The following is a 22270-nucleotide window of genomic DNA, read 5'->3' as shown; positions in this document are numbered from 1 at the left end:
TATAATTTGACACTATATATAACACCATTATGTTCTACCCAAAAGAATTGTTTCTTGCCATGACAAGCACTCAATTACATCACCCTCAAACCTTGTATGATGTGTTGAATTGCATAGTTTTTAAATCTGGTTAAGAAGTTACCCAATCTTGCATAGCCTCTGTATTTTTTTTTTTTTAACATGCTGGCCATCTCCCACCAAGGCAGGGTGACCCAAAAAAAGAAACACTTTCACCATCATTCACACTTATCACTGTCTTGCTCGAGGCATGCAGATGCAAATAAAGAATCTGTTATTTAACTTTTAATCAGGTACTGAAGTACAGCATAAACACTATACACACATACTGGTTAAAACTGCAGTCTGGAATACCAATGACACAAAAAAGATGAGTCACTTCCTGGTGACTGCCAGAACAACACTAAGTACACAAATAAATTTTACTGACACAAGCCATGATGCTTTCCTGAAAAATCACATGGAGGCTCATTATGAGCCAATTATTTTTTCCTTAATTTAGAACACACCCAATTGGCAACTGGTATAATGTTACATCACTACCAGTTTAAAGGCTAATTAGATGCTGCAATAATGTTGAGTACTGAAGTTCAGAATAAGCTTGTGCAGATAGCAAACACAGCCTCCCCTCACTGAGCGATGTACTCGTTTACCAACAACTCGGACTTACGATGGACTCTCTGACCAGTATGCATACCTAAATAATGTATATTAACCCTTTGACTGTCGCAACCCCCAATCCTGAGGTGTCTCCTGGTGTTGCAAAATTTAAAAGAAAAAAAAAAAAAAAATTATTTGTTCTTATGAAATGATAGAGAATCTTTTCCCGATTGTAAAGACACCAAAAAAAAAAAAAAAAGAAATTTGATGGAAAACTGACGGAATTACGCTCTCACAAAGTTAGCGACCTTGGCGATATTTACAAATCGGCGATTTTGCCCATTTTGAGCCCTATTTTCAGCTAATTCCATTATTCCAGTCAACCAAACTCATAGCTATTTCTTCAGAACTCCATTTTTGCCATCAATTGAGTACAAGAAACTGCCCATTTACCGATTTCAACTACTCAATAACATGGTCAGAAATTTGCAATTTGGCCAATTTCACGAAAATTAAAAAATATGACAATTTCAAAATAAGGACCAGAATGAACAATGCAGACATTCCTGGCTCTAAAATAACATTTTCTTTGTTCATCAGTCATGTCTCCAGGCCCCTGTGATATTACTCTTGCTTATTATTTTGAAATTTTATTCAAACAAAAAATAGAAGATTTGTTATGCAGACTACTGCAATACTGTAATAATTGTAAAAATTACATCAACCCATTCATGACTGCATATTAGAATGGCTATTTGGACATTTATTGAACAATAACATCATTTGTTTACTTTTGAACATCGGCAAAAATCAAACATTTCCCGTACTTTGTGCTCCATTTCCAGGTTCTTTTTATAGTAAAATTAGTCAAAATCACCTCTATTTCTATAATATGTTTTCCATTCTATCAAATGAGACCAAGAAAACGAGAATACAACCACAAATACTATACGAAAATAGACCACAAAGTCGGAATTTTAATTAAAAAAAAACGGTTAGTTTTTTTTCTCATTATGCACTGCGTGCTCCAGGATTTTTTTTATATGGTGCACACTGACCACACAGACCCATTCTCTCACATGTGGGCCTACCAGCTTTCTCCTGCCTGATTTGAAGCCACTAGAATTTATGAGTATATATACGTCAAACACGGTACCTCGTAAACGTACATATACGGCCGCGACAGTCAAAGGGTTAAAGCTGATTTCCTCTATTCTGCTTATTACAATATACAGTACACTACTGTATAAGGAAAGAGTAAGGAAAGAGTATATAGGAAAGAGTAAGATGATGAGGATAACAAAAAGATTAGGTAATGAATGATTGGATATCAGATTGGAGGGAGAGAATATGGAGGAGGTGAATGTATTCAGATATTTAGGAGTGGACATGTCAGTAGATGGGTCTATGAAGGATGAGGTGAATCATAGAATTGATAAGGAAAAAAGGGAGAGTGGTACACTTAGGAATCTGAGGAGACAAAGAACTTTATCCATGGAAGCAAAGAGGGAAATGTAGAAGAGTACAGTGGAACCTTAAAAACCGAACGTATCACTCATCGAACGTTTCGAAAATAAGACATTTTTTCGGACAAACTGTGTCCCTATCATCGAACGCGCCCCTATTTTCAGACTGCCGGGTACGGGACCTGTCCGCTGGCCCGTTCTGTCCGTGTCCCCGCGCAGGCGCCATGAGCAGTCTAGCTTTGTTTATGCTTGAGTGAACACTAACCTGTGATCTCATTCACACATTTTACGATTATTTAATTGTGTTTAGTGCTTGTGGGGCTGTGAAACAAGCTGCCGTGGGCCCAAAGAAACTTGCTAGCAGTACCCCTGTGGTAAAGAAAGTGAGAAAATACCATAGATGTGAAGAAGGAAATAATACAGAAGTATGAGATTGGAGTGAGACTTGTTGAGCTTGCCAGGATGTACAGAGGACTGTGGACAGTTATTTTGTGAGACAGAAACAGACGACTGTAGACAGTTATTTTGTGAGACAGAAACAGACGACTGTGGACAGTTATTTTGTGAGACAGAAACAGACAACTGTGGACAGTTATTTTGTGAGACAGAAACAGACAACTGTGGAGTTATTTTGTGAGACAGAAACAGACGACTGTGGAGTTATTTTGTGAGACAGACGATTGTGGACAGTTATTTTGTGAGACAGACAACTGTGGAGTTATTTTGTGAGACAAACAGACGATTGTAGACAGTTATTTTGTGAGACAGAAACAGACGACTGGATAGTTATTTTGCGAGACAGAAACAGAGGACTGTAGACAGTTATTTTGTGAGACTGGGGTCCAATGACTCTCAAGCTGGTCCTAGTGGCATTAAAATAGAGAAGGGAGGCAACCCCAGAGAGGGCTCTGATACCGGAAGTCCTCATGGAGGGGGATTCTCCTTCCAAACAATAACCCCAACTCCCTCTCTCCTCCTCCCTATCTTCCGGATGCCATCACAAAGCTTCAATAAAGGTAAGTAAAAATGTTATTTTATATTACTATACATAATTAAAGACTACAGTATTTGTTGTGTGTATGTAAAACTGTAATTAATCTCTATAAAATGTATTTTTTTTTGTGAATATTTTTGGGTTTCTTGAACGGATTAATTGTATTTCCATTATTTCTTATAGGAAATATTGCTTTGAATTTCAGACTTTTCGAATTTAGAACTAGCTCCTGGAACGGATTAAGTTCGAAATTTGAGGTTCCACTGTATAGTTATACCAACACTCTTATATGGGTGTGAAGCATGGGTGATGAATGTTGTAACAAGGAGAAGGCTGGAGGCAGTGGAGATGTCATGTCTGTGGGCAATGCGTGGTGTGAATATAATGCAGAGAATTCGTAGTTTGGAAATTAGGAGGTGTGGGATTACCAACACTATTATTCAGAAGGCTGAGGAGGGGTTGTTGAGGTGGTTCGGACATGTAGAGAGATGGAACAAAACAGAATGACTTCGAGTGTGTATAAATCTGTGGTGGAGGGAAGGCAGGGTAGGGGTCGGCCTAGGAAAGGTTGGAGGGAGGGGGTAAAGGAGGTTTTATGTGCGAGGGATTTGGACTTCCAGCAAGCATATGTGAGTGTATTTGATAGGAGTGGAGACAAATCGTTTTTAATACCTGACGTGCTGTTGGAGTGTGAGCAAAATAACATTTATGAAGGGATTCAGGGAAACCGGTAGGCCAGACTTGAGTCCTGGAGATGGGAAGTACAGTGTCTGCACTCTGAAGGAGGGATGTTAATGTTACAGTTTTATAACTGTAGTGTAAAGCACCCTTCTGGCAAGACAGTGATGGCATGAATGAGGATGAAAGTTTTTCTTTTTCGGGCCACCCTGCCGTGGTGGGAATCAGCCGATGTGTTAATAAAAAAAAATACTGTATAAACATTTAAAAATATACCAGCAAAGTTATAAATGGTGGAAAGATGATATTAAAACAATAGTAGTAGGTTGGTAGACAGCAACCACCCAGGGAGGTACTACCGTCCTGCCAAGTGAGTGTAAAACGAAGCCTGTGATTGTTTTACATGATGGTAGGATTGCTGATGTCTTTTGTCTGTCTCATAAATATGCAAGATTACAGGCATGTCTTGCTACTTCTACTTACACTTAGGTCACACTACACATACATGTACACATTTATTTATACACACTCATCTGAGTTTTCTTTGATTTTATCTTAATAGTTCTGGGTCTTATTAATTTTCCTTTTATATCCATGGGGAAGTGGAATAAGAATCTTTCCTCCGTAAGCCATGCGTGTTGTAAAAGTCAACTAAAATGCCGGGAACAATGGGCTAGTAACCCCTTTTCCTGTAAAGATTACTAAAAAGAATAAGAAGAAGAAAATTGTCAAAGTGGGAAGTCTGAATGTGCGTGGATGTTGTGCAGATAATAAGAAAGAGATGATTGTGGATGTTATGAATGAGAAGAAGCTGGATGTCCTGGCTTTAAGTGAAACAAAGCTGAAGGGGGTGGGAGAGTTTCAGTGGAGAGGAATAAATGGGATTAGGTCAGGGGTTTCAAATAGAGTCAGAGCTAAAGAAGGAGTAGCAATAATGTTGAAGGATAAGCTATGGCAGGAAAAGAGGGACTATAAATGTATAAATTCAAGGATTATGTGGAGTAAAATAAAGATTGGATGTGAAAAGTGGGTTATAATAAGCGTGTATGCACCTGGAGAAGAGAGAAGTGTAGAGGAGAGAGAGAGATTTTGGGAAATGTTGAGTGAATGCGTGGGGAGTTTTGAATCAAGTGTGAGAGTAATGGTGGTTGGGGATTTCAATGCTAAAGTGGGTAAAAATGTTATGGAAGGAGTAGTAGGTAAATTTGGGGTGCCAGGGGTAAATGTAAATGGGGAGCCTTTAATTGAGCTATGTGTAGAAAGAAATTTGGTAATAAGTAATACATATTTTATGAAAAAGAGGATAAATAAATATACAAGGTATGATGTAGCACGTAATGAAAGTAGTTTATTAGATTATGTATTGGTGGATAAAAGGTTGATGGGTAGGCTCCAGGATGTACATGTTTATAGAGGGGCAACTGATATATCGGATCATTATTTAGTTTTAGCTACAGTTAGAGTAAGAGGCAGATGGGAAAAGAGGAAGGTGGCAACAACAAGTAAGAGGGAGGTGAAAGTGTATAAACTAAGGGAGGAGGAAGTTCGGGCGAGATATAAGCGACTATTGGCAGAAAGGTGGGCTAGTGCAAAGATGAGTAGTGGGGGGGTTGAAGAGGGTTGGAATAGTTTTAAAAATGCAGTACTAGAATGTGGGGCAGAAGTTTGTGGTTATAGGAGGGTGGGGGCAGGAGGAAAGAGGAGTGATTGGTGGAATGATGAAGTAAAGGGTGTGATAAAAGAGAAAAAGGTAGCTTATGAGAGGTTTTTACAAAGCAGAAGTGTTATAAGAAGAGCAGAGTATATGGAGAGTAAAAGAAAGGTAAAGAGAGTGGTGAGAGAGTGCAAAAGGAGAGCAGATGATAGAGTGGGAGAGGCACTGTCAAGAAATTTTAATGAAAATAAGAAAAAATTTTGGAGTGAGTTAAACAAGTTAAGAAAGCCTAGGGAAAATATGGATTTGTCAGTTAAAAACAGAGTAGGGGAGTTAGTAGATGGGGAGATGGAGGTATTGGGTAGATGGCGAGAATATTTTGAGGAACTTTTAAATGTTAAGGAAGAAACAGAGGCAGTAATTTCATGCACTGGTCAGGGAGGTATACCATCTTTTAGGAGTGAAGAAGAGCAGAATGTAAGTGTGGGGGAGGTACGTGAGGCATTACGTAAAATGAAAGGGGGTAAAGCAGCTGGAACTGATGGGATCATGACAGAAATGTTAAAAGCAGGGGGGGATATAGTGTTGGAGTGGTTGGTACTTTTGTTTAATAAATGTATGAAAGAGGGGAAGGTACCTAGGGATTGGCAGAGAGCATGTATAGTCCCTTTATATAAAGGGAAAGGGGACAAAAGAGACTGTAAAAATTATAGAGGAATAAGCTTACTGAGTATACCAGGAAAAGTGTACGGTAGGGTTATAATTGAAAGAATTAGAGGTAAGACAGAATGTAGGATTGCGGATGAGCAAGGAGGTTTTAGAGTGGGTAGGGGATGTGTAGATCAGGTGTTTACATTGAAGCATATATGTGAACAGTATTTAGATAAAGATAGGGAAGTTTTTATTGCATTTATGGATTTAGAAAAGGCATATGATAGAGTGGATAGAGGAGCAATGTGGCAGATGTTGCAAGTATATGGAATAGGTGGTAAGTTATTAAATGCTGTAAAGAGTTTTTATGTGGATAGTGAGGCTCAGGTTAGGGTGTGTAGAAGAGAGGGAGACTATTTTTTTTTTTTTTTTTATTATCACACCGGCCGATTCCCACCAAGGCAGGGTGGCCCGAAAAAGAAAAACTTTCACCATCATTCACTCCATCACTGTCTTGCCAGAAGGGTGCTTTACACTACAGTTTTTAAACTGCAACATTAACACCCCTCCTTCAGAGTGCAGGCACTATACTTCCCATCTCCAGGACTCAAGTCCGGCCTGCCGGTTTCCCTGAATCCCTTCATAAATGTTACTTTGCTCACACTCCAACAGCACATCAAGTATTAAAAACCATTTGTCTCCATTCACTCCTATCAAACACGCTCACGCATGCCTGCTGGAAGTCCAAGCCCCTCGCACACAAAACCTCCTTTACCCCCTCCCTCCAACCCTTCCTAGGCCGACCCCTACCCCGCCTTCCTTCCACTACAGACTGATACACTCTTGAAGTCATTCTGTTTCGCTCCATTCTCTCTACATGTCCGAACCACCTCAACAACCCTTCCTCAGCCCTCTGGACAACAGTTTTGGTAATCCCGCACCTCCTCCTAACTTCCAAACTACGAATTCTCTGCATTATATTCACACCACACATTGCCCTCAGACATGACATCTCCACTGCCTCCAGCCTTCTCCTCGCTGCAACATTCATCACCCACGCTTCACACCCATATAAGAGCGTTGGTAAAACTATACTCTCATACATTCCCCTCTTTGCCTCCAAGGACAAAGTTCTTTGTCTCCACAGACTCCTAAGTGCACCACTCACTCTTTTTCCCTCATCAATTCTATGATTCACCTCATCTTTCATAGACCCATCCGCTGACACGTCCACTCCCAAATATCTGAATACGTTCACCTCCTCCCGGTAAAAGTAGGTCTTAGACAGGGATGTGTAATGTCACCATGGTTGTTTAATATATTTATAGATGGGGTTGTTAAGGAAGTAAATGCTAGGGTGTTTGGGAGAGGGGTGGGATTAAATTATGGGGAATCAAATTCAAAATGGGAATTGACACAGTTACTTTTTGCTGATGATACTGTGCTTATGGGAGATTCTAAAGAAAAATTGCAAAGGTTAGTGGATGAGTTTGGGAATGTGTGTAAAGGTAGAAAGTTGAAAGTGAACATAGAAAAGAGTAAGGTGATGAGGGTGTCAAATGATTTAGATAAAGAAAAATTTGATATCAAATTGGGGAGGAGGAGTATGGAAGAAGTGAATGTTTTCAGATACTTGGGAGTTGACGTGTCGGCGGATGGATTTATGAAGGATGAGGTTAATCATAGAATTGATGAGGGAAAAAAGGTGAGTGGTGCGTTGAGGTATATGTGGAGTCAAAAAACGTTATCTATGGAGGCAAAGAAGGGAATGTATGAAAGTATAGTAGTACCAACACTCTTATATGGGTGTGAAGCTTGGGTGGTAAATGCAGCAGCGAGGAGACGGTTGGAGGCAGTGGAGATGTCCTGTTTAAGGGCAATGTGTGGTGTAAATATTATGCAGAAAATTCGGAGTGTGGAAATTAGGAGAAGGTGTGGAGTTAATAAAAGTATTAGTCAGAGGGCAGAAGAGGGGTTGTTGAGGTGGTTTGGTCATTTAGAGAGAATGGATCAAAGTAGAATGACATGGAAAGCATATAAATCTATAGGGGAAGGAAGGCGGGGTAGGGGTCGTCCTCGAAAGGGTTGGAGAGAGGGGGTAAAGGAGGTTTTGTGGGTAAGGGGCTTGGACTTCCAGCAGGCGTGCGTGAGCGTGTTAAATAGGAGTGAATGGAGACGAATGGTACTTGGGACCTGACGATCTGTTGGAGTGTGAGCAGGGTAATATTTAGTGAAGGGATTCAGGGAAACCGGTTATTTTCATATAGTCGGACTTGAGTCCTGGAAGTGGGAAGTACAGTGCCTGCACTTTAAAGGAGGGGTTTGGGATATTGGCAGTTTGGAGGGATATGTTGTGTATCTTTATATGTGTATGCTTCTAGACTGTTGTATTCTGAGCACCTCTGCAAAAACAGTGATAATGTGCGAGTGTGGTGAAAGTGTTGAATGATGATGAAAGTATTTTCTTTTTGGGGATTTTCTTTCTTTTTTGGGTCACCCTGCCTCGGTGGGAGACGGCCGACTTGTTGAAAAAAAAAAAAAAAAAAAATCAATGATAGCTGACACAAACCCACTACCATTATAGCATGATCCTCACTTAGTGACGAATTCATTTACCGACGTGGTCTTAGAACGGAACTCTGTTGTTAAGTGAGGAGAGGCTGTATTTAATTCTGTTGATAAAATAATTGATACAATTCCTAATAGCCACATTATTCTTTTGTCAGTCTTGGTGAAAATGATGTCCTTGTTCTTCTTTGAAATGGCCAGAGCACTAAAATGACTCTTCAGAACGTTAATTCCTTGTTACATACCCCAAGGAAACAGCAGGTAACCTTTGATTTCTGGTATTATATTTACTAGAAATAGAAGCCTGTTCCAACCAGGAAATCAATTTGTAAATGCAAACAGTGGATCTAGACAGAAATAAAAATTATAATTAAGAACACATATGCAAACAAAAAAAAATCCATTCTGAAAACAAACAAATGAATAACAGTACACCATTTACAAGATTTACAGTTCTGATTATTATATTATACCGTACATATCAGAGGATGTAGTGCGGATGACAAGAAACAGATGATTGCTGATGTTATGAATGAAAAGAAGTTGGATGTCCTGGCCCTAAGCGAAACAAAGCTGAAGGGGGTAGGAGAGTTTCAGTGGGGGGAAATAAATGGGATTAAATCTGGAGTATCTGAGAGAGTTAGAGCAAAGGAAGGGGTAGCAGTAATGTTAAATGATCAGTTATGGAAGGAGAAAAGAGAATATGAATGTGTAAATTCAAGAATTATGTGGATTAAAGTAAAGGTTGGATGCGAGAAGTGGGTCATAATAAGCGTGTATGCACCTGGAGAAGAGAGAAATGCAGAGGAGAGAGAGAGATTTTGGGAGATGTTAAGTGAATGTATAGGAGCCTTTGAACCAAATGAGAGAGTAATTGTGGTAGGGGACCTGAATGCTAAAGTAGGAGAAACCTTTAGAGAGGGTGTGGTAGGTAAGTTTGGGGTGCCAGGTGTAAATGATAATGGGAGCCCTTTGATTGAACTTTGTATAGAAAGGGGTTTAGTTATAGGTAATACATATTTTAAGAAAAAGAGGATAAATAAGTATACACGATATGATGTAGGGCGAAATGACAGTAGTTTGTTGGATTATGTATTGGTAGATAAAAGACTGTTGAGTAGACTTCAGGATGTACATGTTTATAGAGGGGCCACAGATATATCAGATCACTTTCTAGTTGTAGCTACACTGAGAGTAAAAGGTAGATGGGATACAAGGAGAATAGAAGCATCAGGGAAGAGAGAGGTGAAGGTTTATAAACTAAAAGAGGAGGCAGTTAGGGTAAGATATAAACAGCTATTGGAGGATAGATGGGCTAATGAGAGCATAGGCAATGGGGTCGAAGAGGTATGGGCTAGGTTTAAAAATGTAGTGTTAGAGTGTTCAGCAGAAGTTTGTGGTTACAGGAAAGTGGGTGCAGGAGGGAAGAGGAGCGATTGGTGGAATGATGATGTAAAGAGAGTAGTAAGGGAGAAAAAGTTAGCATATGAGAAGTTTTTACAAAGTAGAAGTGATGCAAGGAGGGAAGAGTATATGGAGAAAAAGAGAGAAGTTAAGAGAGTGGTGAAGCAATGTAAAAAGAGAGCAAATGAGAGAGTGGGTGAGATGTTATCAACAAATTTTGTTGAAAATAAGAAAAAGTTTTGGAGTGAGATTAACAAGTTAAGAAAGCCTAGAGAACAAATGGATTTGTCAGTTAAAAATAGGAGAGGAGAGTTATTAAATGGAGAGTTAGAGGTATTGGGAAGATGGAGGGAATATTTTGAGGAATTGTTAAATGTTGATGAAGATAGGGAAGCTGTGATTTCGTGTATAGGGCAAGGAGGAATAACATCTTGTAGGAGTGAGGAAGAGCCAGTTGTGAGTGTGGGGGAAGTTCGTGAGGCAGTAGGTAAAATGAAAGGGGGTAAGGCAGCCGGGATTGATGGGATAAAGATAGAAATGTTAAAAGCAGGTGGGGATATAGTTTTGGAGTGGTTGGTGCAATTATTTAATAAATGTATGGAAGAGGGTAAGGTACCTAGGGATTGGCAGAGAGCATGCATAGTTCCTTTGTATAAAGGCAAAGGGGATAAAAGAGAGTGCAAAAATTATAGGGGGATAAGTCTGTTGAGTGTACCTGGTAAGGTGTATGGTAGAGTTATAATTGAAAGAATTAAGAGTAAGACGGAGAATAGGATAGCAGATGAACAAGGAGGCTTTAGGAAAGGTAGGGGGTGTGTGGACCAGGTGTTTACAGTGAAACATATAAGTGAACAGTATTTAGATAAGGCTAAAGAGGTCTTTGTGGCATTTATGGATTTGGAAAAGGCGTATGACAGGGTGGATAGGGGGGCAATGTGGCAGATGTTGCAAGTGTATGGTGTAGGAGGTAGGTTACTGAAAGCAGTGAAGAGTTTTTACGAGGATAGTGAGGCTCAAGTTAGAGTATGTAGGAAAGAGGGAAATTTTTTCCCAGTAAAGGTAGGCCTTAGACAAGGATGTGTGATGTCACCGTGGTTGTTTAATATATTTATAGATGGGGTTGTAAGAGAAGTAAATGCGAGGGTCTTGGCAAGAGGCGTGGAGTTAAAAGATAAAGAATCACACACAAAATGGGAGTTGTCACAGCTGCTCTTTGCTGATGACACTGTGCTCTTGGGAGATTCTGAAGAGAAGTTGCAGAGATTGGTGGATGAATTTGGTAGGGTGTGCAAAAGAAGAAAATTAAAGGTGAATACAGGAAAGAGTAAGTATGAGAGTATAGTTTTACCAACGCTCTTATATGGGTGTGAACTTAGCGTGGGTGATGAATGTTGCAGCGAGGAGAAGGCTGGAGGCAGTGGAGATGTCATGTCTGAGGGCAATGTGTGGTGTGAATATAATGCAGAGAATTCGTAGTTTGGAAGTTAGGAGGAGGTGCGGGATTACCAAAACTGTTGTCCAGAGGGCTGAGGAAGGGTTGTTGAGGTGGTTCGGACATGTAGAGAGAATGGAGCGAAACAGAATGACTTCAAGAGTGTATCAGTCTGTAGTGGAAGGAAGGCGGGGTAGGGGTCGGCCTAGGAAGGGTTGGAGGGAGGGGGTAAAGGAGGTTTTGTGTGCGAGGGGCTTGGACTTCCAGCAGGCATGCGTGAGCGTGTTTGATAGGAGTGAATGGAGACAAATGGTTTTTAATACTTGACGTGCTGTTGGAGTGTGAGCAAAGTAACATTTATGAAGGGATTCAGGGAAACCGGCAGGCCGGACTTGAGTCCTGGAGATGGGAAGTACAGTGCCTGCACTCTGAAGGAGGGGTGTTAATGTTGCAGTTTAAAAACTGTAGTGTAAAGCACCCTTCTGGCAAGACAGTGATGGAGTGAATGATGGTGAAAGTTTTTCTTTTTCGGGCCACCCTGCCTTGGTGGGAATCGGCCAGTGTGATAATAATAAAAAAAAAACCGTACATATAGTACAGCACTACACTGGGGAAAAATTACTTGGGTTTGGGATATTGGCAGTTTGGAGGGACTTCTAAACTGTCATTTCTGAGTGCCTCTGAAAAAGACTGAGTATGTACAAGTGATGGTGAAAGTGTTGAATGATGATGAAAGTATTTTTTCTTTCTTTTTGGGTCACCCTGCCTCGGTGGGAAACAGCTGATGTGTTAAAAAAAAATCAACTCGATCAAGAGAAATACTCCTTCCATACTAATGACAATAACAATGAGGTATTTTGTCATTTTAGTCACAATCTATTTCAAACGATGCAGAGAAAGATGAGAGAATCTGCTAGGATCACTGAATAAGAACATCTGCCACCTACTGAACACTTGTCATCTAAAATTTGGCAAACTATGAAGATATATACTACAGTGGACCCCCGCTTTACGATCAGCTCCCAACGCGACCAATTATGTAAGTGTATTTATGTAAGTGCGTTTGTATGTGTATGTTTGGGGGTCTGAAATGGACTAATCTAATTCGCAATATTCCTTATGGGAACAAATTCGTTCAGTAATGGCACCTGAACATACTTCTGGAATGAAATAATATCATAAGCTGGGGGTCCACTGTATAAAGATATAAAAAGTGACCAACACAGTGCAAGATAGAGGCCTTTTGTAATTGCCACAGATCTGTCGACCTTTTGTAGGGTCTTCTTTCTTGCCTTCTTTAGCTTTGGGATCTGCCTTGCTTGCGTGCAAGAGGAATTCCCTCCCACTTATAAATCACTCGCTTTATGAAAATTTCCCACCAGAACAATATTTATGTTATTACTTGCATTTTTTAACGGGTCACTCCAACAGAGTAATGCATAGTTAGTGTATGGTTCACAGTATCTACGCACATATATATAATATTCTTATAACTTTGTCTCAATTAACACAATTACTATAACATGATCAACTATTGTTTATTTCCTGAAAAAAAAATGAAAATAAAATAAAAAATACACCATAAACACACTTTTATCATACTAATACTGTTAAGATTAAACTCAAAATTTAACAGACTAATAGGGAAATGTAGATGGCTGGTAATGACAATAATACTAGATAGAGAGGAGAGTGTTTTGTCATGATTGTGACCACAACAGACAACTCTATAAATAACAGGCTTTGTCTCAGTCCTTGTATCATGATTCTGAATCAACTGACCCAGTGGAGTTTCTACCATATTTCCAAAGTCCATTAAATATAGGTACATTAAACTAAGGGGAAATTTATTATACTTGAATATAGTCATTTCATGAACATACTCAGAATTTTTTACTACAAGTTACTGAAGGCATTTCTGAAAAGTTCTCAAACAGCAAATTTCACAAGTTCTTATTTCTGATATAAAGAAAAAACAGTATCTTAAAGCTAGCCACTATAAGAAAGACTTACTTGAAAAGTAAATGGCAATAACTTATACCTAGACACCATAACGCAGAGTATGTAGACATACTTGAGAAGTGAATGGCAGGTGGTGCGGTGCTGGAGGGAAGCGTTGCTGGAAGTTGGGGTTAGTAATATCGAAAGGAATATGTTCTTCTAGAGGAGGGTTGCGCCAAGCATCGCTTCCACTGCCACCACCTGTTACCCCACGGTTGCCAAGTTCCATTAACGTGTCATCCAGACCCATGTTATTGTTGCGAAGTGCTGCTTCAATGTCTTCCTTCTGTATGGAAGGAGATTAAAGCTCAGGGAAACAAGAGATAAAAAGAAACACAAGTGAAACATTTTAAACCTCTAAGCAAACTGCACATATTCTGAAAATGAAGAAACATTTTAAGCCCATAGCCGAGCAAAGACAAGCAGTTTCAGGTGATGACCTTAGAAGAAAAAAATTTTCATTAAAGAAATTATAGATTAGTCAAATGTATTTTTCCTTATGCCCTCAATGCAGCAGCCACAATTATTTCTGGCAAGAGTGATTGTCATTAATCTTGTGGCAGGGAAGACTGACTGTACAGTATTTGTTTTTTATATTAGGAAATAACTGAGTGTGGTAATCTTAATGGTACAAGACTGATCAAGCATACATATTACTTTTTATACCAGAACAGATATCCTGGGTTTATTACTGTCTTCTAAATATGAGCAAATGCCATTTATGATTATCATCAATCACCATAAGTGAGAATTGACAAAAAAAATCTGCATACATATTATTTAAGATTCAAAGTAGAAAACAAGACCCATAATTGCAGATATAAAGTAATGCCACAAGGTAAACTGAAATAATGAAATAAGAGATAACATGGTGTTACAGCATTAGGCCAAGTTTGTCATGGATGAAATTGTTCATTAACAGCTGACAACTTAATAAAGATGCTTTATGATGAAGAATATTATTGTCTTGATTGTTACAAAATAGCAACCAGTAGAAAGTTTATAAATGGAGATACAAGTACCTAAGATATAAGCAAGTGTTCTAAACTGTAAGTAGAACAAAGAATCAAAGTCACTGTACCAAGTAAGAGCGTGTGCACGTGCGTGCGTGCGTGCGTGCGTGTGTGTGTGTGTGTGTGTGTGTGTGTGTGTGTGTGTGTGTGTGTGTGTGTGTGTGTGTGAGAGTGAGTGAGAGTGAGAGAGTGAGAGAGTGAGTGAGTGAGTGAGTGAGTGAGAGTGAGTGAGTGAGTGAGAGTGAGTGAGAGTGAGTGAGAGTGAGTGAGAGTGAGTGAGAGTGAGTGAGAGTGAGAGTGAGTGAGTGAGTGAGAGTGAGTGAGAGTGAGTGAGCGAGTGAGTGAGAGTGAGTGAGAGTGAGTGAGTGTGAGTGAGAGAGTGAGTGAGAGAGTGAATGAGAGTGAGAGAGTGAATGAGAGTGAGAGTGAGTGAGAGGGAGTGGGAGTGAGAGGGAGTGGGAGTGAGAGTGAGTGAGAGTGAGTGAGAGCAAGTGAGTGGGAGTGAGAGTGAGTGAGAGTGAGTGAGTGAGTGAGAGCGAGTGAGAGTGAGTGAGCGAGTGAGAGTGAGTGAGCAAGTGAGAGTGAGCGAGCGAGTGAGAGTGAGTGAGCGAGTGAGAGTGAGTGAGAGTGAGTGAGAGTGAGTGAGTGAGAGTGAGTGAGAGTGAGAGTGAGTGAGAGAGTGGGAGTGAGTGAGAGTGGGAGTGAGTGAGAGTGGGAGTGAGTGAGAGTGGGAGTGAGTGTGAAGTGTGTGCATGTGCATGCATGTATGCACATATGAGCACGCAGGGATCAAAATGTAGTACTATTTAAAGCAACGCACTTCCCACTTCAGAGGCTCTGAAGCAATTTTCAGTGAAATGTCTCTTCACCCCTATTTAACTGGGTGTTTGTCAACTTGCTAAAACTTTGCATAATGTGCTGGAAACATTTATTCAACAAACTAGCATTCAAACTCAGGGCCACTAAAATACCAGCCCAGCATCAACCTTTTAAAAGCTGTTCCCTGCATCAAAACAGTTTATTTAACACTAACCCTTGGATTGAACCCTGGATGTGATTACATACTTTAAGGTCACTTAAAGACAAAAGAGGTGTACCTATAATTATGTACAGTAGCAGATGCTCCTTTTCATTACTTTCATTTTCAATCATTTTCTCAAATTCAGACTTGCCTTATTTTGTTAGTATTAAATTAAAAATGCACACATTTCATATATTGGGAATTATCTAACACTGAGTATATACAGTACAGTATTTGTAAATACAGTGGACCCCCGCATAACGATCAGCTCCCAACTCGACCAATTATGTAAGTGTATTTTTGTAAGTGCTTTTGTAGGTGTATTTTTGGGGGTCTGAAACGGACTAACCTAATTCACAATATTTCTTATGGGAACAAATTCGGTCTATAACGGCACCCAAACAGACTTCTGGATTGAAATAATATCGTTATGCGGGGGTCCACTGTATTTTTTGATACTTGCTGGTATGGCAGTGTAGTTTCTTGATCAAATCAAGCTTTAAGGAAGAGGTAAAAGTACTGTAACATGTTGAGAAGCTGAAGATTACTTGCAATTGATAACATTCCGATTTTTAACCTTGGAATCACTTTCATTTAATAAGTATAGGTACCATCCGACTTATGACCGAGCTTGGTTCCGACCAACCGGTCGCAAGTCAAAATGGATGCAAGTCGAACCTTACTACTGAATATCAACATCACATTTTTGTAATGACTATTTTATTGTTTTATTTTGGTATTTCATTTTATACTTTACTTTTTATGTTGTTAACACTGTATTTTATACTGTGAGGTTTAGGATAAACACTGTGTACAACACAAACAGTTGTTTATTTCCCAGAAATCTGGCATACAAAACACGGTCGTAAGTTGGGTGGTCATATGTTGAGCAGGTCGCAAGTCGGATGGTAGGTGTATTCTCCTTAAACCTACAAACATACTCCTGTTATAAATACAGTACTTTGTCTTTCACATATTGCAGGCATCATAATTTTTATTCAGCCAGTTTTATTAGCCATTTTTCTCCAGTGAGTACATGAATCAAATCTGGCTGGCTAATGTATAAAGTCAATAAAACTACATGTTGTAATACTTACTGATATATATATATAATCTTTACTCTCCACTGGTTAGTAACAGCTGTTAAAGATAACTGAATAAATCACTCAGTCTTAAGGCAAAAGGCAATCTTTAAGTGACTATCTTCCCCTTACTCAATCTTGGCCTAAGAGACTGCCATCACCCAAGCAGTGCTCATGTTTGTGTAAGGGCTTTTTCAAGTTTCTGCCATTTCAAACTACTCAACACTTATCTTATAAATTTGGATATATTAATTTTAAAATTCATGGTATGAAAAATAAGCTTATGAATTTGTGACCTCCCAAGTAGAAGTCTCACACAACAGCCACAACTGGCCTAGGAAACTGTCTATGCATTGTGCAGCTATTTTTAGTAATACATAAAACACAGCACTTTATTTGGTAAACACACACACACACACACACACACACACACACACACACACACACACACAGGAGCTATGAATCAACCCCTTCAACCATAATTAGGGGAGTACACAAAATGAATTCATTCATTCACACTCACTCTTTCGTTCTCTCTCATTCACCCACTAATTCATTCATACTCTCCTTCTCATTCATTCATACTCTTTCATTCATTTTCTTCATTCACTGATTCTCTCTCACTCACTCTCTCTCTCTCTCTTTCATTCACACTTTCATACTCTCTTTTTCATTCACACTCACTCTCTCATTCTCTCTCTCACACACAGTAAATGGTGAAATCTGACTTGTAACAAAACACACAAACCATTCATAAAGATATCACTTATCTGTTCCCAGGTTGCCAAGGAAACATCACAGGAATAAGAACTACATATTAAGAAACACAGGAAAACAATTATGTATGAGTGTACACTGAATACAAGTACAGTGCAAGTGTTACATTTACCTGCCATTTTAAATATTCAAGGGAGAGAAAGAGACCAGTAACCCAAGAGTGCAAAACATTAAACAGGCTTTGGCTCAATACATGACAACTTAAATGGCAGCACCTCCCTGAATGGTTGTCTACAATCCTGCTGCCTGAGCATGTGAAACTAATACAAGCGATAAACTTATGATAAGCCTCTTGGTGTTATCATAACTGCTGTCAGTTTTAGTACCATGTAGCTACATAATATTAATGTCTCAATTTTTATACTGGTAAGTTTAGGTGTATGCATAGTACATGCATTATTATTACTGTTATTATTACTATTACAAGCTATTATTATTATATTCATAATAAAAAACAAGCACAACACCCACAAAGGTCGTGAATAGCTATAGACAGAGTGAAGGCATACGAAAGGAAAAAATTTCTAGTAAAGTTACTGGCATTTGACTAGAGAAATCCTAATTCTTCCAACCCTCCCACCAACAGCTTGATAAACAAATATCATATTTATGTCAATTTTTATACTGTGGGTGTATGTATCATGTTTATGTTACGAAGCGTGTTTATTCTATAATTATGAAAAAATATCACATATGGATTAATGGAAATGTCTATATACAACATTTAATACACCCAGATTATTATTATTATTATTAACCCCTTGACTGTCGCAACCCCCAATCCTGAGGTGTCTCCTGGTGTCGCAAAATTTAAAAAAAAAATTATTTTTTCTTATGAAAAGATAGAGAATCTTTTCCAGACTGTAATGACACCAAAAAAAAAAATAATTTGATGGAAAACTGACAGAATTACACTCTTGCGAAGTTAGCGACCTCTGCGATATTTACAAATCGGCGATTTGGTCCATTTTGAGCCCTATTTTCGGCTAATTCCATTGTTCCAGTCGACCAAACTCATAGCTATTTCTTTAGAACTCCATTTTTTCTATTGACTGAGTACAAGGAACTGCCCATTTACCAATTTCAACTACTCAATAACGTGGTCAGAAATTTGCAATTTGGCCAATTTCACAAAAATTAAAAAATATGAAAATTTCAAAGGTTCAAAATGAAAATTGCACACATTCCTGGCTCTAAAATAACATTTTCTTTGTTCATCAATCACATCTCCAGGCCCCTCTGATATTACTCTTGCTTTCTATTTTGAATTTTTATTCAAACAAAAAATAGAAGATTTACTGTTATGCAGACTACTGTAATACTGTAATAATTGTACAAATAATGTCAATCCATTTATGACTGCATATTAGAATGGCTAGTTGAACATTGATTGGAAAATGACATCATTTGTTTACTTTTGAACATCGGCAAAAATCAAACATTTCCCCTAATTTGAGCTCCATTTCAAGGTTCTTTTTTTAGTAAAACCAATTAAAATCACCTCTACTTCTATATGTTTTCTATTCTATCATATGAGACAAAGAAAATGAGAATACAACTATAAATACTATACGAAAATAGACCACAAAGTCGGCATTTTAATTAAAAAAAAATGGTCGAGTTTTTTTTTCTCATTATGCACTGCGTGCTCCAGGATTTTTTTTTATATGGTACACACTGACCACACAGACCCATTCTCTCACACGTGGGCCTACCAGCTTTCTCCTGCTTGATTTGAAGCCGCTAGACCATGTTTGACGTATGTCAAACACTGTACCTCATAAGACGTATATATACGACCAAAACAGTCAAAGGGTTAATATGGTGTCTTCAAGAGTAGAAAGATTCTTAGTGATTTTATTGTGTACCTGCATGCCAGCACAGTGTGTAAGTATATTTAGGTAAAGGTACACATAAGTATAATTATCAGAGTATAAATAAAATATGCAATAACTTTAAAACACTCAAAATTTTTGGAATATTTCCAGACATAATAGAGAGATGTACTCACAGAGAATGTAAACAAACCGGGTGGGGCAGGCCATATTTGAAAAACCACTCACCATATAGCAAATTTTGGCCATAATTTGAAATCGCCATATTAGTGGAACACCGTAAGGTGAAACGCCATAAAGTGGGTCCCTACACACACACACACACTCACTCACACACACACTCACACACACACACACACACACACACACACACACACACACACACACACACACACACACACACATACACACACACACACACACACACACACATACACACACACACACTCACTCACTCTCTCACTCACTCTCTCACTCACTCTCTCACCCACTCTCACTCACTCTCACTCACTCTCACTCACTCTCACTCACTCACTCTCTCTCGTGTGTGTGTGTGTGTTTTTGTTTTTATATACGTATATACAGAGGAACCTCCACTTGTGAGGGCATCCACGTGCAAGTTTTTCCAAATACGACCAGTTGATAGGTCGATATTTTGCTTCCATATGCGAGAGAAATTTCCAAAAGCGAGCAGGCCTCAAAGGAGGTTCCTTGACACAGGTGAAGGGCTCTTGGTCTTGATCTAGGGAATTCGATCTCATTTGTTTGTTGGGCTATCTTATCGAAATTTGGGCAATGTATGATGGAAAGATGCTTTTAACGTACTCCAAAAATGAAAGAAATCAGACCATAAATAATAGAGTTCACTCCTCAGCAATTAGCCGCCCCTTCGTGGTATTTTCGTATGGTTTTTATGATTGTATTCTCATTTTTTTGGTCTCTTTTGATAGAATGGAAGATATACAACAGAAACAGATATGATTTAGAATGGTTTCATGATGATAAGTACCTTGAAAATGAGCTCAAATTAGCAGAAAGGTTTTATTTTTGTCGATGTTCATGAGTAAACAAATGACGTCACCTCCATTCCAATATGCAGTCATGAATGGATTGACATTATTTATAAAATTATTACAATAATGCAGTAATCTGCATAACGGTAAATCTACTATTATTATTTAGTTGTAGCTACAGTTACGGTAAGAGGTAGATGGGAAAAGAGGAAAATGGCAACAATAAGCAAGAGAGAGGTGAAAGTGTATAAACTAAGGGAGGAGGAAGTTCGGGTGAGATATAAGCAACTATTGGCAGAAAGGTGGACTGGTGCAAGTATGAGTAGTGGGGGGAGGTTGAAAAGGGTTGGAATAGTTTCAAAAATGCAGTATTAGAATGTTGGGCAGAAGTTTGTGGTTATAGGAGGGTGGGTGTAGGAGGATAGAGGAGTAATTGGTAGAATGAAGAAGTAAAGGGTGTAATAAAAGAGAAAAAATTAGCTTATGAGAGGTTTTTACAAAGCAGAAGTGTTATAAGAAGAGCAGAGTATATGTAGAGCAAAAGAAAGGTGAACAGAGTGGTGAGAGAGAGCAAAAGGAGAGCAGATGATAGAGTGGGAGAGGCACTGTCAAGAAATTTTAATGAAAATAAGAAAAAATTTGGAGTGAGTTAAACAAGTTAAGAAAGCCGAGAGAACGAATGGATTTGTCAGGTAAAAACAGAGTATCTTGAGGAACTTTTAAATGTCGACGAAAAAAGGGAGGCAGTAATTTCATGCACTGGCCAGGGAGGTATACCATCTTTTAGGAGTGAAGAAGAACAGGATGTGAGTGTGGGGGAGGTGTGCGAGGCATTACATAGAATGAAAGGGGGTAAAGCAGCTGGAACTGACGGGATCATGACAGAAATGTTAAAAGCAGGGCAGAACATAGTGTTGGAGTGGGTGGAATTTTTGTTTAATGTATGAAAGAGGGGAAGGTACCTAGGGATTGGCGGAGAGTGTGCATAGTCCCTTCATATAAAGGGAAGGGGGACAAGAGATTGTAAAAATTATAGAGGAATAAGTTTACTGAGTATACCAGGAAAAGTGTACAGTAGGGTTATAATTGAAAGAATTAAAGACAGAATGTAGAATTGCGGATGAGCAAGGAGGTTTTAGAGTTGGTAGGGGATGTGTAGATCATTGAAGCATATATGTGAACAGTGTTTAGATAAAGGTAGAGAAGTTTTTATTGCATTTATGGATTTAGAAAAGGCATATGATAGAGTGGATAGGAAAGCAATGTGGCAGATGTTGCAAGTATATGGAATAGGTGGTAAGTTATTAAATGCTGTAAAGAGTTTTTATGAGGATAGTGAGGCTCAGGTTAGGTTGTGTAGAAGAGAGGGAGACTACTTCCTGGTAGAAGTAGGTCTTAGACAGGGATGTGTAATGTCACCATAGTTGTTTAATATATTTATAGATGGGGTTGTAAAAGAAGTAAATGCTAGGGTGTTCAAGAGAGGGGTGGGATTAAATTATGGGGAATTAAATACAAAATGGGAACTGACACAGTTGCTTTTTGCTGATGATACTGTGCGTATGGGAGATTCTAAAGAAAAATTGCAAGGTTAGTGGATGAGTTTGGGTGTGTGTGTAAAGGTAGAAAGTTGAAAGTGAACATAGAAAAGAGTAAGGTGATGAGGGTATCAAATGATTTAGATAAAGAAAAATTGGATATCAAATTGGGGAGGAGGAGTATGGAAGAAGTGAATGTTTTCAGATACTTGGGAGTTGACGTGTCAGTGGATGGATTTATGAAGGATGAGGTTAATCATAAAATTGATGAGGGAAAAAAGGTGAGTGGTGTGTTGAGGTATATGTGGAGACAAAAAAACGCTGTCTATGGAGGCAAAGAAGGGAATGTATGAAAGTATAGTAGTACCAACACTCTTATATGGGTGTGAAGCTTGGGTTGTGAATGCAGCAGCGAGGAGGAGGTTGGAGGCATTGGAGATGTCCTGTCTAAGGGCAATATGTGGTGTAAATATCATGCAGAAAATTCGGAGTGTGGAAATTAGGAGAAGATGCGGAATTAATACA

The 22270-nt window shown here is 38.9% G+C and overlaps 1 protein-coding gene across 9 annotated transcripts in view; it reads right to left on the bottom strand.

Moving 5' to 3' along the window:
* LOC128688712 (protein Gawky) overlaps nucleotides 1–22270 on the bottom strand; it is a 288268-nt gene that overhangs the window by 75708 nt on the left and 190290 nt on the right. For all 9 annotated transcript variants that reach the window (XM_070084602.1, XM_070084599.1, XM_070084598.1 and 6 more), the window contains one exon: nucleotides 13540–13752. In XM_070084602.1, the coding sequence (XP_069940703.1) occupies nucleotides 13540–13752 (213 nt within the window). The remainder of the gene's footprint in view (nucleotides 1–13539; nucleotides 13753–22270) is intronic.

Source organism: Cherax quadricarinatus, chromosome 13 (assembly GCF_038502225.1).
Source record: "Cherax quadricarinatus isolate ZL_2023a chromosome 13, ASM3850222v1, whole genome shotgun sequence".
NCBI classification, from domain to species: domain Eukaryota; kingdom Metazoa; phylum Arthropoda; class Malacostraca; order Decapoda; family Parastacidae; genus Cherax; species Cherax quadricarinatus.
This window is presented reverse-complemented; position numbering and strand designations above follow the sequence as displayed.